At 50.6% G+C, this 13,602-nt stretch overlaps 1 protein-coding gene across 1 annotated transcript in view; it reads left to right on the top strand.

The window, feature by feature from the left end:
* RASGRF1 (Ras protein specific guanine nucleotide releasing factor 1) overlaps nucleotides 1–11,052 on the top strand; it is an 87,112-nt gene extending 76,060 nt beyond the window's left edge. The window contains exons 21-25 of the mRNA XM_084817690.1: nucleotides 2,391–2,588; nucleotides 4,693–4,772; nucleotides 6,448–6,565; nucleotides 6,766–6,834; nucleotides 9,524–11,052. Coding sequence (XP_084673816.1) covers nucleotides 2,391–2,588; nucleotides 4,693–4,772; nucleotides 6,448–6,565; nucleotides 6,766–6,834; nucleotides 9,524–9,616 — 558 coding nt within the window. The 3' untranslated portion in view covers nucleotides 9,617–11,052. The remainder of the gene's footprint in view (nucleotides 1–2,390; nucleotides 2,589–4,692; nucleotides 4,773–6,447; nucleotides 6,566–6,765; nucleotides 6,835–9,523) is intronic.
* Nucleotides 11,053–13,602: the final 2,550 nt, after the last annotated feature.

The following is a 13,602-nucleotide window of genomic DNA, read 5'->3' as shown; positions in this document are numbered from 1 at the left end:
GCGATGTTTCTGGCTTGCTGCAGGTTTCCCTCTGTTGCGTGCTGTCTGTCTCTTCCCCAAACCGACTTCACATTTTGTGGTGGATGTGTTGTAGGCGTGCGTAGCGCTTGCGTCACACTGTGATGCCCCTTTACTCCCCCTGTCCCTTCACGGCTGCGCAGTTACAGAGGCAGTTTCATTAATTTAATCACACTTTCACACATTTTTGCAGCTTTGCAATAGTTGCTTTTGGACTTAGTGCCCAAGGGCCGGGGGGTCTTGGGGGAGGACCAGCTTCGCTCTGGCCACCATTTTGGAGCGATGGGTAAGCACATACCTATCACGCCTTGTGAGTGCGAACCATCGCGAGAGTCTCAGGCTGGGGAACTGCCAAACAGTTGGCGTGGAAATGCAGGAGCACAGAACACCCACTTTTTACCTAAGGAGGGACGGACAGACACGACAGAACCCCTAAAATACAAAACAGCCACTGAAGTGCTGCACCCCCATGCTCACGGGCCTGCCCAGCTGCGCATTAAAATATAATGGCAAAAAAAGGGCACGCTGGAGTCTGTTGGGGAAGCCTGCAGCAAATCGCAAGTGTATTGCAGCAGAAGCTAACTCGAAGCCTCAGTGCTGCGCAGTTGCGACATAGTGAAGGGTGAGAGTGGTGCCATGTGACGGGAAAGGTGGATGCCCAGGAAAGGATGTTCTTTGAGTGAGCCTGCGGGCTCTTCCATGCGGTGATGGCGTTGTTCCATCTAGCCCAGTGCATGCGGCAGGACACATGTTGAGGAAAGGTTTTCTGTGAGGGAGGGAGCCTGTGATCACGATCTGGTCAGGTTTGGATTGCAAGCTAATGTCATCCATTGCAGTAGTGGAGGAAAAATGTTAATGGTCCACCTTCAGCAATTTATGGATGCAGAAGTGTCGTTGGGGGAGTTTCCCCACAGAATTGGCCCATGGTACTGCTGAGGACCTGCTCACCTCCTGGAATTGGGAGGAGACCACAGCTATCAATACAATTGTCCCTCAAACTCCTCAGCCAAACTTTACAGTCATATCAGCCCCTTGGTATTCTGGAGAGCTGAAACAGCCAGGTCTAGAACAGAGGTGGTGGAAGATTCAAAGTGAATATGACTGTGCATGGGCTAGGGCAGTGGATGGAAAACAGGGTCTGATCCTGGATGAGCGTACTGACCTGGCCTGTAGCACAGAGTCCTGGTTGGATGAGGCTGGGGAAGTAAATCTCTCCCAGCTTTGCCCACCTGGGTTCTCCGTGTTGCAGCAGGCAAGACCTGGGGGGCAGGGGGGCGGAGTCCCACTGGTCTGTCGTGATTCTATCCCCCTGTCCAGGTGTCCCGTCCTGCAGTCTCCCAGTTTCAAGTGTGTGTATCTGAAAGTGGGAGTTCAGAACAGGATAGGGATGCTGTTAGTGCACTGCCCGCCCCACAGCTCAACAGTTTCCCTTCCTGAGCTAGCCAAGGTGGTCTCAGGGTTGGTGCTGGAGTCTCCGCGGCTCCTGGTTAGTCGAAAGGCAGATCAAGGAATAGGGATTCAACCTGTGCTCACAGTTTGGGCGTACCCCTGGACTTGGCCCGGAGCCTGGATGCTCAGGTCTTGGTGGCGGCCAGGACTGTGTTTGCACAGCTGGGGCTAGGGCATCAGCTCCACCTGTTCCTGGAGATGTCAGATCTGGCCACGGTCACACAGGCCATAGTTACATCCCATTTGGACTACAGTAACACACTGCGCACAGGGCTGCCTTTGAAAAATGTTCAGAAACTTCAGCCGGCCCAGAATGCTGCGGCCAGACTCCTGGCCGGGGCCAATTACAGGTAGCACGTGGCTGCCTGGTTACAGCAGCTTCACTGGCCGTTTCCAGTCTGTTTCCAGGCAGAATTCAAAGTGCTGGTTAGGACCTATGAGGCTTGGGATCAGCTTAGACCCAGTCCCATTCAATATGGTTTCTCCCATCAGAAACAGTTCTGCACACAAAGGCCAATGTTACGCTGGAAGAACCCTTTAGCACAGTAAGGAGCGCGAGTGAGAAAGGAGTATACTTTTATCATATATGCTCCAGTTGTCTTTTTAATGTACTGCACGTAGCATTTGTGGGTGCTTTACAAGTAAGATGAGAAGCTGATGAGAAAACTTGATTTTCCATAATGAAAAGCTTCTGTGGGGCTCCAGTGTTCACTTGGAGCCCTGCCTGGGCATGGTGCCCATTTTCTCCTCCTGGGGATGCTCAAGGAACAGTGCTGTCCTGCCAGCCCCGCCGAGACCCCTTCATGAAGGTGTTCTGGTCTCTCCCACTCCCTCTGCCATGTCTGAGCCAAGGTCTACAGGATCCATTGATGCTGCATGCAGGCAGTTCCAAGGGCTGTTGGGTGTATTCCCCTCCCCCACAGATCAGCAATCTAATAGCCTCCGAAATCCTCCATAATGAGGATACTGCTGCGAGGGCAAGCGCCATTGAGAAGTGGGTGGCTGTGGCCGATATCTGCCGGTGCCTGCACAACTACAACGCTGTGCTGGAGATCTCCTCGGCCTTCAACCGCAGCGCCATCTTCCGCCTGAAGAAAACATGGATGAAGGTGTCCAAGCAGGTGGGTGCTCAAGAAACAAGCCCAGCACTGTCCAGCCACCCCTGGGCTTTCGTAGTTCAGTGTTGCTGTGTTGGGGTTTGGTGGCATTGGCTTTTCATATTTTATGTTTCCCAAGTTCTTGTTTTACTGGACCGCTGGATCTAAGCACACTTCAGCCACTCATCTTGCGTGTTCAAGGAGTGCCTCAGCGTGGAGCTGCATCAGGCTACAGCAGCCTTGCACCCCCAAGCTTTCATTTATCAGGACAATATGAGTGAAGGGGGAGCATTTGCCCAGGAGAATCGGGGGGTGTTCCACATTCCTCTCACTCCTCGCAGGCACTTTCCACCTGAAGTAGCCCCTCCCCGAAGCTACTGCTCCTCCTGAGAGAAAAGGCCGGCGGTCAGCCGTTGCACAGGCTTGTCTGCAAAGTGCCGCTGGACCCGCTGTGCCTGGGATTGCCTCCGCGCTAGTGGCTTAGTCCAGGTGCCATCCTCAGTTTTGACAGAGAATTCGGATGGCCTTCTTGCCAGCCTGCGGTATTCCAGAGTTTACTGTGTTATCTCCCACCCTTTTCAGATAGGGTTAGAGTGATTTTGTTTTTAAAAATTAACATGCAGTGGAACTGCCGGCGTGATCCGTGTGGGCTTACTGAGGCTTTTCTGGGAATAAAATCGTAGAGTTGGAGGGGGACCTGCAGGCCAGGGGTGGGCAGAAAATAGACCTCCAGATGTTTTGGACTCTTAACTCCCAGCATTCCTGATCATTGGCTTGCTGGCAGGGGCTGCTGGGAGGTGAAGTGCAACACATTTGGAGATCCTCCCACCCCTGCCGCAGACCTTCTCGTCTAACCCCTGCTCGTGCAGGACTGTGGTGCCATGTGAAGCGTTATGTGGAACCGCTGCTTCCGTGTGAATGTGGAAGAGCGCCGGCTGCGCTTCAGCTGCTCTCAGGGCGCCTAACGGGGAGGCAAACTGGGGCAACGGGCTGCGCATACAGGAGTCTGAACTCAACTCCGGCCAGGCGTGCCTGTGTATGTCTGTGCATCCATATTGAGGCACACTGCAGAATAAACCAAATGCACAAAGTCAGAAGTAAGCCGAAGAGGAAAGCAAGGAAACCGCCCTGAGAGCAAGATAGGAATATGGTCCATCCATTAAGGCATGTAAGCCACTCAGCAGTTGCTGTTAATGCCAAATGGAGCTGCAAAAGGTCGCTTTTTGTGGGTTGGCAACCCACACCAGGAAATAAGGTATCAGTTTTGTTACTGAATTCCCATTATGTGGTTTTGCATTTTTTGTTTTTATATTTTAAGCATAGCAGCGCTTCCAAAATGCCAAGCCTGACATCTCAAAGACAGTGAACTGGGAGCCACCATGAGCGCTGGCAAGGGGGTGCAGCTGGAACACTCTGAGACCCCTCCGCTGTATACACGACGTATCCTGGACCACCGGGGTAGCCCAGCCCTGGGGTGACAACCTCTGCACCTGTCCATGCAGACAAGGCCCCGAGTGGGCGTGGAGAGGCTCGCTTGGGCACTCTTTGCAGCCGCCAGCAAGCGAGCAGCGCTGCTCACCCATGGCCCCCCGTGCGCACTGTGCCTCTGCCTCCCCCCATCTTCTGCCCGGGAACTTCCCCCTGAGGAGTCCAGAGGCAGCCAGGGCCGCTTCAGAGCCCCCACCTCTTTCTTTGCTGACAGACTGGTGCTGGGCACGTGCCGTGCTGGTGCCTACCACGCCCCGAGACGGACCTGTCCCCCTCTCCCTCCCAACTGGGAAGTTCAACTGAGTCAGCCACACTCGAGTCCCAGTCCAGCCTCAGGGTTTGCAGCTCGAAAGGTGGCCAGAGCCTCAGTGTCCTTTGGGCAGTTTCACCAGGGATCTGGAGATGGCCATAACAAACCGTCAGGGGTTTGCATTTGTTTATTTGTGAATCCCTGTGATGGTGATGGGTTGTTCCAGCCCAACTGGCTGTAGGGCTGCAAGTTCTGTGTAGCTCTCCTGCTAAACTGAGCTTCCATGGCCAATTAAAATTTGCCCCCTTGCCCTGATTTTCAGTGGTTCATTAAAATGTTCATGTGTTGCCTTTTGCCCTTTGCTAATAAAATCACCCCTCTTCTTTACAGACAAAAGCACTGATTGACAAGCTACAACGGCTGGTGTCTTCAGAGGGCCGGTTTAAGAATTTGAGGGAAGCCCTGAAAAAGTAAGTTCCTGGCAGGGCACAATCCCTCCCTCCGTGGCTGCCATCCCGTCTTGATCACAAAAGGCAAGGCCCTGCATGGCACTTGAGGCATGCGCAGAGCACCTGGGGCAGCTTGCAGCACCCCGCCCCGCCCTGCCCCTGCAGTGGTTCTGGCCACGGTTGCTGGGACCTGGGGCAGGCCGGCCCTCCCTGCTCCAAGCCTCTGAAAAGCAGGAGTCAAAAAGCAGCCCTTCCGAGGCCATCCAGAGCGGTGCCTCCTCTGCAAAGGGACCAGTCTGGCAGGCGGGGCTGGAGGAAAGGACCTTGTTGGCTGTCTCCAGTCACCTACTCTCAAGCGGGGCTGGGCTTGGACTAGGGGAGGAGGTGCTCTGGCTGGCAAGCAGCCCAGACAGAGGCCGGCCTGGCTGCATGCTGTATAGCTGGGCAACAGCTTTCCTCCAGGTTCGTTCGTTCTTTCTTTCTTTCTTTCTTTCTTTCTTTCTTTCTTTCTAACTAACTAACTAACTAACTAACTAACTAACTAACTAACTAACTTTATTAATTGCCCATCTGGCTGGTCACCCAGCCACTCTGGGCGATGTACAACATTAAAAACAGTTCAAAACAATAAAATTCAACATTAAAAACATCACATTTCTAAAATTACCCTAACCAACCCCACATGCCTGCCTGAACAACCACGTTTTTAGTGCGTGGCGGAAGCTCGTTAAAGAAGCTCATCTTCCTTTGCACTTCCCTGGGATCATGGGGGAATCAAGCTCAGCAAGGCATGGAACTGCTCTAGGGAAGGGGGCTGTCCTCTCATAGATCAGGAGGGAAGGGCTCGGCAGCCACAGATCCAAACAATCGTGGAGACACGGAACTCCAGAAGACAGCAGGCTGCAAGCCTAGGTGCTCATTTGCATGGGGAACATCTTCTCACAATTATTTGCAGCGGAAACCTGTAAACCAACCGACAGCAAGAAGTACCAGAGGTGGTATGAGGTGACATAAAAGCTCTGCCTGTGGTACTTGATCAGGGCTGGTCCTATCATTAGGCAGAGGTGGCTGCATCAGGCAGCAGATTCTCTTGTTGTTGTTCAGTCGTTAAGTCGTGTCCGACTCTTCGTGACCCCATGGACCACAGCACGCCAGGCCTTCCTGTCCTCCGCTCTCTCCCGGAGCATGCTCAAGTCCATATTCATTGCATCGGTGATGCTATCTAGCCATCTCATCCTCTGCCGTCCCCTTCTCCTTTTGCCTTTAGTCTTTCCCAGCATCAGGGTCTTTTCCAGAGAGTTTTCTCTTCGCATTAGGTGGCCAAAATATTTGAGCTTCAGCTTCAGGATCTGTCCTTCCAATGAGCACTCAGGGTTGATTTCCTTTAGGATGGACTGATTTGACCTCCTTGCAGTCCAGGGGACTCGTAAGAGTCTTCTCCAGCACCACAGTTCAAAAGGACAGTGGTGTATATGCCATGTGTGAGAGGGTGGAGGAGGGAGGTGACATCTTGCCCTTGCCTCAGACAGCAAAATGTTTTGGGCCAGCCCTGTAATCTGTCATTCAGCGAAGTTCCTGTGTGAATGTGGCCTAAGAGAAAACTTTCCAGAAAGCTTCCAGAATCAGCCTGAGAGTTTCTTTCTGCACTTTCTCCATTGCATCCTCATGTGAAATCCACCTTTTTTCCTCCCCTCAGTTGTGATCCACCCTGTGTCCCTTACCTGGGGATGTATCTAACAGACCTGGCATTCATAGAAGAGGGCACCCCCAATTACACTGAGGACGGCCTCGTGAATTTCTCCAAAATGAGGATGGTGAGCTTCCCTGCACAGTTCTGTCTTTTGGCAGGAATAAAGGGCACGCCTTAAAAAGGGCCCGTCAGCCTGATGAGCTGCCAAGAAGAGCCTGAAAAATTCAAGGGCGTCAAGTGCCTGAGTGCTCCCAACCCTCCCTTTCCCTTCACAGGTGTTTTTCCCTTTGATATAAGCACTGATCTGTTTTCTCTTCTGCACAGATTTCCCATATCATCCGAGAGATCAGGCAGTTTCAGCAAACAGCCTACAAAATAGAGCATCAGGCAAAGGTAAGTTCCCCACAGCCCTTGCGGGATCTGACTTTGCTGCATCCATCACACGGAGGTGAGGGTACCTGTCTGCTGAAAGCTCATTCCAGAGGGCTGGGCTAACATGATGCCTGAAGCTTGACAGAAACAACCTGACCCTAGAGAAGCCTAGAGGGCTCATGGTCACTTCCATGGGAGGATATCTGGGTGTCGTGCAAGGTGAGCTTGTGCACATGCCTCCTGGGATGTTCCTTGGGAGGGGGAGCACGACGTGTTCTCCACTTCCAGGGGCAGCACTCTCTGAGGTTGGCTCCCTTTGGAGGAGGACCTGCTGGAGACCTGCGTTGTTCTGTAATTTGGGGTTTATTTACAAATGTACACGCAGAGGATAGGTGGAAGCAAGCAGCATCTGCAACAGAAGCATTTCTAGGAACTTCAAAGATTCAGGCCCCAGTCTTTCCATTGGCTGCAGAGGAAGGTTTTTCTAAGTTTAATTGCCATGCAGAGAGAGAATTGGGGGAGGGCACAGTTCACATGGAAGGGGACGTTAACCCTTCCCTCCCCAACTGTGATCCCCCTGGAAATCCCCCCCCCCCCCGCCCACAGTAAAGCATCCATGGGAAGATTTTTTCTTAAGCTTAATTGCCTTGCCAGGGGGGTGGGGGTGGGAGACGTATTGCAGCATGTAGGGAGGAGGGAGTAACCCTTCTCTCCCCTGCTGCAATCCCCCTTGAAAACTTCCCCCTATATGGCAATTAATGGACACTCTGAGGAAGAGATCTAGGGTCGGAGACCCCCAGGCCCAGCAGTGCCACTGCTCCTGTCAGGTGGCAGATCCATTACGAAAGAAGACTCCAACCTGTTTCAGACCACATGCAGGTCCTTCTTCAAGGAAATCTAAAAAACAAGATACAATGTTTATAGACTTTAAATATGCCCTGCATTCAATGGTATATACCACATCGGTGATACAATTGTATATCACAATGCAAAGATGATAAAAACTTCAAAATCTAAAGAAAGAGAGGCTCAGAGTGTACAAACTATGTATTCAGATCTTGGAGGCAAACTGACTTACTTAGCGTAATGTAACAAGTATTGTTTGAGCTTCAGACTCTGGTCTCCTAGGCTATGTCAGATCTCAAAGAAGAAACTAGGCATTTAAGTACGCAGTCCATGGTGAAGCAGCCACAGAAACGCAAAGCCACAAGGAATGACAGAAAGCAAAAGGTGTAGACAAAGAGATGTTTTATGCGTAACGCAAGTAGAAGTTCTCTACTGTCACCCAAACAAACGAGCTCCAGTAATGGAACGGTAGGTAGATTACCTTTTAATAACATCAGTGTCTCTTTAAGACAATCCATTAACAAATACTGGCATTTGGTAAAGGCATCGCTTGTTGCAAAGAAAAACCGTACATAGCTTATAAAGGAGCCAGGAACATAGGGGAATATAGGGGTAGTCAGGAGCGACACATGAGAAAAGAAAAACACCAATGCCAAACAGGAATGGCCTTCTTACCTGGAGCCAGACTTCCAGTAGAACTTTTTCCTTGTGGATGCTGTAAATACGGTGAATATTGTCTAAGACTGAAACAGTCTGTGAATCCCATAGATTGGAAAGAGTAGATGCTGAGAGATTTCACAACATGTAAGAGTAAGTCTGTGGTGTGTGCTATACATTCACCCTGTAACAAATTGCATATAGGAAAAACTACAAGAAATCTTAACCTTAGAACAGGAAAACATATCAGTAGTATCAAATGTGGAATTGTGGGAGCACCATTAGTCCAACACTGGAATGAGAAATCCCAGAGAGTAAGGGACTTTTCATTCTGGGCAATAGAGACAATTTGTAAATGGACAGAAAGAACTCTTCTAGAAAGGGAAGCCAAGAAAGGGATCTTGAGGCTGAATACAATCACTCATTTTGTCCTAAATGAGCCTCTCGACCTTGCAAGGCTCCTTTGAAATACAGCAGTTTCTCATCAGGTTTTGCATACTGAAATGCCTACTTTCTTCTCCCAGATCTGACACAGCATAGGAGACTGGTGTCTGAAGAGAAAACAGCAGCTGTTGCATTATACTAAGTCAGTCAGTTTATCTCTAAGGAATGTAAATGTTTGTACATAGTTTGTATGCTTTAAGTCTCTGTTTCTTTAGGTTTTGAAGTTTGGGACCTGCATGTGGTCCAAAACACATTGGAAATTGTTTCTTTTGCTGAATAAGATATCCTTTTTGTCAACCCTTTTGCTTTTGGCTTTGTAGTATTCCTTGTGGGGTTCCCCTTTTTGTTGGCAGATCCATTACCCCGACATTAACTCCCAGAGAGGCACCATGCATGCCAAACCACCCCGCCGCCACCCAAATTAGCTTCCTTCCTTTGGGTGGGTGGGAGTGATGTATTTTCTTCACAAACTCTGTTGGGTCTCCCTTTCCAAATGTCCTAGAGAGATCTCTGAAACAAAGAGCCATTTTTAAAAATCAGCTCCCATACAGAGATAGAATAAGGACCATGAAAAGGAACATTGCCTTGTCACATCCCAGACTCTGCGTGCTCAGGCATTGTTTTGTCCATCATACGGACAAAGCAGTTTGCGGTCATCAGATCGCACCCCCCACACCCCCTGCTTTGCCCTTAGCTTCAGGGAGAGCAGAGTTGAGGCCTTGTTTTGAAAGACTTTACCCCATGGATTTTGTTTCTCTTCTAGGTCACCCAGTACCTCCTAGACCAATCATTTGTGATGGATGAGGAGGGTCTTTATGAGGCATCTCTCCAAATAGAGCCCAAGCTGCCCACCTGAGTCCAGAGCAGCTGCCTTTGGATCCTGCAATGTACACCATGTAGATAGCAGCTGTTTGTTTCTTTTGAGAATCCTCGGTTGACTTCCTAATATGTGCTTCTCCAAGAAAACCGCCCCTGCTCTCTTTGTTCTTAGAACTTGACTAGCAGTCCTTGTGTTGTCCCAAGGAGTCTGGCATAGACCACTTTGTTGACTGTGGTCCTGGTTTATATTAAGCGATGTTCTCTTTGTTGTTGATTCTTTGCGCTGGGTTGGGGGGGAGGGATTGAGTGGGTGGCAAGAGGAAAAGCCACGAGGGCTCGTGCCATATCACACAGAGAGCCTTTCTTCACGCTCCTCTTCTCACTCGAGGAACCATTGTTTTCTCCGGCTTTGCAATTCGGGCACGATGTTCCATTTAGCCAGGGTAAATTGAGCACATGCACACACCCCAAATCAGGTCCTTTTTAACTGTTGTTCTTGATCAATTTGTAACACTTCCCATTTAAAAAAGAAAAAGTAGATCTCAGAGAGGACAGAAGCCCCAGGCAGACCCCCAGGGAGCCCCTGAGCCCAGGCAGCCTTCAGAAAGAGAGCAAGGGGGCCTTGCCAGGCTGCTTGCCGCCGCTTTCTGAGGGGGCCTCTGTTGACTTTGAAGGTGACTCTGCCCCATGGCTTGTCAGCAGATATTTGAGCCCTTTGGCTGCCCACAGTCAAGGAGAAGCATAGGAGACATCTAGGGGGTGACGCTTCTGTCAAGCCAAGGTGGGGTGGGAGATATTTGATGGCAGAGCAGAAGATGAACAGATGGGCACAATCTGTGGGAGTCGTGCGCTGGTGCAGCTCCTGCTCTTTGCAGAAGGGCTCGTGCAGGATGCTCCCTGGTGCTCTCTGCCTCTCATGAACGCGGGGCGGGGCAGGGCGGGGTGGGGTGGGGTGTGGGACACCATGTCGGTTTTCTGCCCCAGAAACCAAAATATCTTGGGCCAGACCTGAGGGGGAGACAAACCATCTCATGGGTTATTTCTTCTGCATTGCCCTCCTGGGAGGATTCTGTCAATATGCTCTGTCTGTAGACACAGTGACACTTCTTCATAACAATAATGTAGAATTAGAGGGGGGAAATGACAGTGTTTTTATTACATATACTGTAATCCTGTCTAACCACTTGCTAGCAGGAATATAGTAATGTAGTGCTTATTCTGTGAATACTATCATGTATTTTTTACATTGTACAGTAAACAAACCCAGGTAAATTTTTGAGTGGCAGGCATGCTCCACAGTAACTGAAACTAGAAATCTTTTGCTCTAAGCAATACCCACTGGTATGAGAATTCTATTTCAAGACCTAAAATATTTCAACTTACAGCTTGTTTGGGAAAAGAAAATTTCCATTTTTGTAAAAATATATGTTTCCTGATTACCTCTTGCTAATAAATCTATTCTATCTCAGGGTGAACAATGACTTTGCAAATGTGTGCAGACCTGAGAATATGAGCCATGCTGGATGTGCAGGTTTTCAAGAGGGAGGCAGCAAGAATGAAGAATGTGGGGCAGGCTTTTTTGCTAGGAAGGCCTGGGGAGAACCCCCAAATTGTGGATAATCAGAAAGCAACCAGGGAGGAGGGGCTGTCTGTGGTGGGTTTGTTGACACAGAGCTCTGTGGGAAGTCAGACAGGCAAGGAATGTGGGTTGTAAATCCAGCAAGCAGTTTCCATTGATACAGCGATGCATTAAGGGGTTGGTGATGGACCTTTGGGATCAGCGGAACAATCCTCAGGGGACACCTGGGGGGGACTCTGGCAACCGCTGCCTGAGATGCTCTAAAGCTGGGAGGGGGAGCAGGGAGAGAGAAGCAGAGGGGATGAGGAGTAGGAGACGGTGGCTGGGAGAGACCTGCTGCAGGCCAGATCCAGCAGAACAGCTTCCTTGGAAATTAGGACACTGGAGGCTTTCTCTTTTTCTCTTATTTTATATCAAACATAAGCAAGACAAACAAATGGAGCATATATTTCTACTGATACAACTGACAGAGAGAAAAAGCTCTAACTGCTGCTACCAAAAGCATCACATGACTTTCAGTTCACATTCCTAAGAAGACATCAACCCTTTAGAGTTTCAGCAAGACCTGAACAGGTGACCAGTCCAGGGGAGAGCAGAGCAGTGAGGAAGGCTGAAGCTCTTCGCTCCACCTGAAATAGCCACCCACATATTTGGCTGCAGGCCTCTGGTTTCATTCAAATGCCATTCGAACCTCTGAACCACACTTTAGAAGTTGCTTGTAGCCTCGTGGGAAGTACCTGGCATACCACGGGGGATTAAGGGCAGCCTGCAGCCTGGGAAAAATCTCAGCACTCCTTACCAGAGCCCTGAGATGTAGGCCAATACTATTATGCCCCTCTGATGGAGAGCAGAGGCTGTGGCTGTCTGAAGGCCAGCACCTAGCAAAGTTGACAGAGACTGAATGTGGGGAGAGGCTGCGGGTTGGGAGCCGAACATGTGCTTTGCGTGGGGAAGGTCCCAGGCCCACTACCCAGCACCGCCACCCTCTCTCTGCTCACCAGAGCAGACAAGCAGCCAGTGGGGCTGATCCTGATGTCTTGTGTTCTCTAAGAATCCCCAGGGGTCACCGTGCATTTTAAATGCCCAAGGCAAGAGCATGGCAGAGGACAACCTCCTCTTCACAGCTCAGGCAGACCCAATCCATGTCAGGTGATCCTGAGCTGCCCTGGGGTTCTCAAACTCCCCAAGCATGGGCTGGGCAGGTCAAGGGCCACCGATTAAGGCAGGTGCTCCTGCAAGAAGTAGTCCCTGCTAGACACGCCAGTCGCCTGACTCCGCCGAGGGCACGTCGCTCGGCGGGGCCGAAGACCCAAAGAGCTCCCAGCTCCTGATGTTTCCAAATGCAGACCCCACCCATGGGTGGCACGCCATGGGGGCCCTTCGTCACTAGAGGTCTGCAGCAGATTCGGATAAAAACATTCCCAATCCAGCACCGAAGTGGGCTGTTTCAGAGAGATGCAGGAGATGTCTGTGTTGAAGTGGGGGTCCTCCAAAGTGGACCAAACCAAATTGAAACCCCCTGAAGCTCCCTTAGTGATCTGGTGCAAACAGGAGCAGTGCGCAGGTCTGCAAGCTGCAACAAGCTCTCCATATAAGGAGGGGGGGTGTCGTCTTGTCTTTAGAAGCTAGAGCTGCCAATCACACTGAAAGAGTGGCAGCGCTCTTGGCCAGAGCAGTGGAGAGCAGCCGGCACAGCCGCTGGTGCCAAGAGCCGCCCCCCGGGTGCGCACCCAGCTTGCAGAGCGCCTGGGTTGCCTCCCACATAGTGTGGGACCATTGCAAGATGGCGCAGATCCTGGCTATGCGACTTGCCGGCGCTGCATGAAGCAGAGGAGGAGAGCCAAGAGTCCAGGGCTCCATGCCGCTTGCCCAGGCAGCCCCCGTCTGGCCGGCTTGGTGTGGAGACGTCAGGCAGTGGCAAGAATGCAGGACCAGGGCAAAGGTGGGGGGAGTCCCCCCTTGCTCTCAAATTCCCCCACCAAGAAGCATTTCTTTCTCTAACATGGCAGCATTTATCTGTGTCCCTGTACTTTAAGGTGCTTTAAACGTTTGGGGGACAATGTATACAACCTTTAAACCAGTGGTCTTCAGCCTGTCCAGACCTGAGACCCACCTCTAATTCCCCACCTGCAACATGGGACCCACTTTCACATTTTGACTTTTTGTTTATACGGCAGGAGGGGGAGCATGCGCAAACACTTCTTTGGACACACATTCTCTGTTCTACCAACAACTCCCATTGCACAGAAAATTAAGTGACTTTGAGCTTCTTCACACTGGGCTTTTATCCTGCTATTAAGATTGGCTTCCCATGGAAATTGCCAGGTCCTTTATTTATTTTTATTTATTTATTATTAAATTTATTAATCGCCCATCTGGCTGGTCACCCAGCCACTCTGGGCGATGTACAACATACAATAAAAACAGTTCAAAACAGTAAAATT

The sequence above is a fragment of the Heloderma suspectum genome, chromosome 11 (genome assembly GCF_057233095.1).
Source record: "Heloderma suspectum isolate Gila_16-S chromosome 11, 16-S_ref, whole genome shotgun sequence".
Classification (NCBI taxonomy): Eukaryota; Metazoa; Chordata; class Lepidosauria; order Squamata; family Helodermatidae; genus Heloderma; species Heloderma suspectum.
The sequence above is the reverse complement of the archived record's forward strand: the minus strand, read 5'-3'. Positions and strand labels throughout refer to the sequence as shown.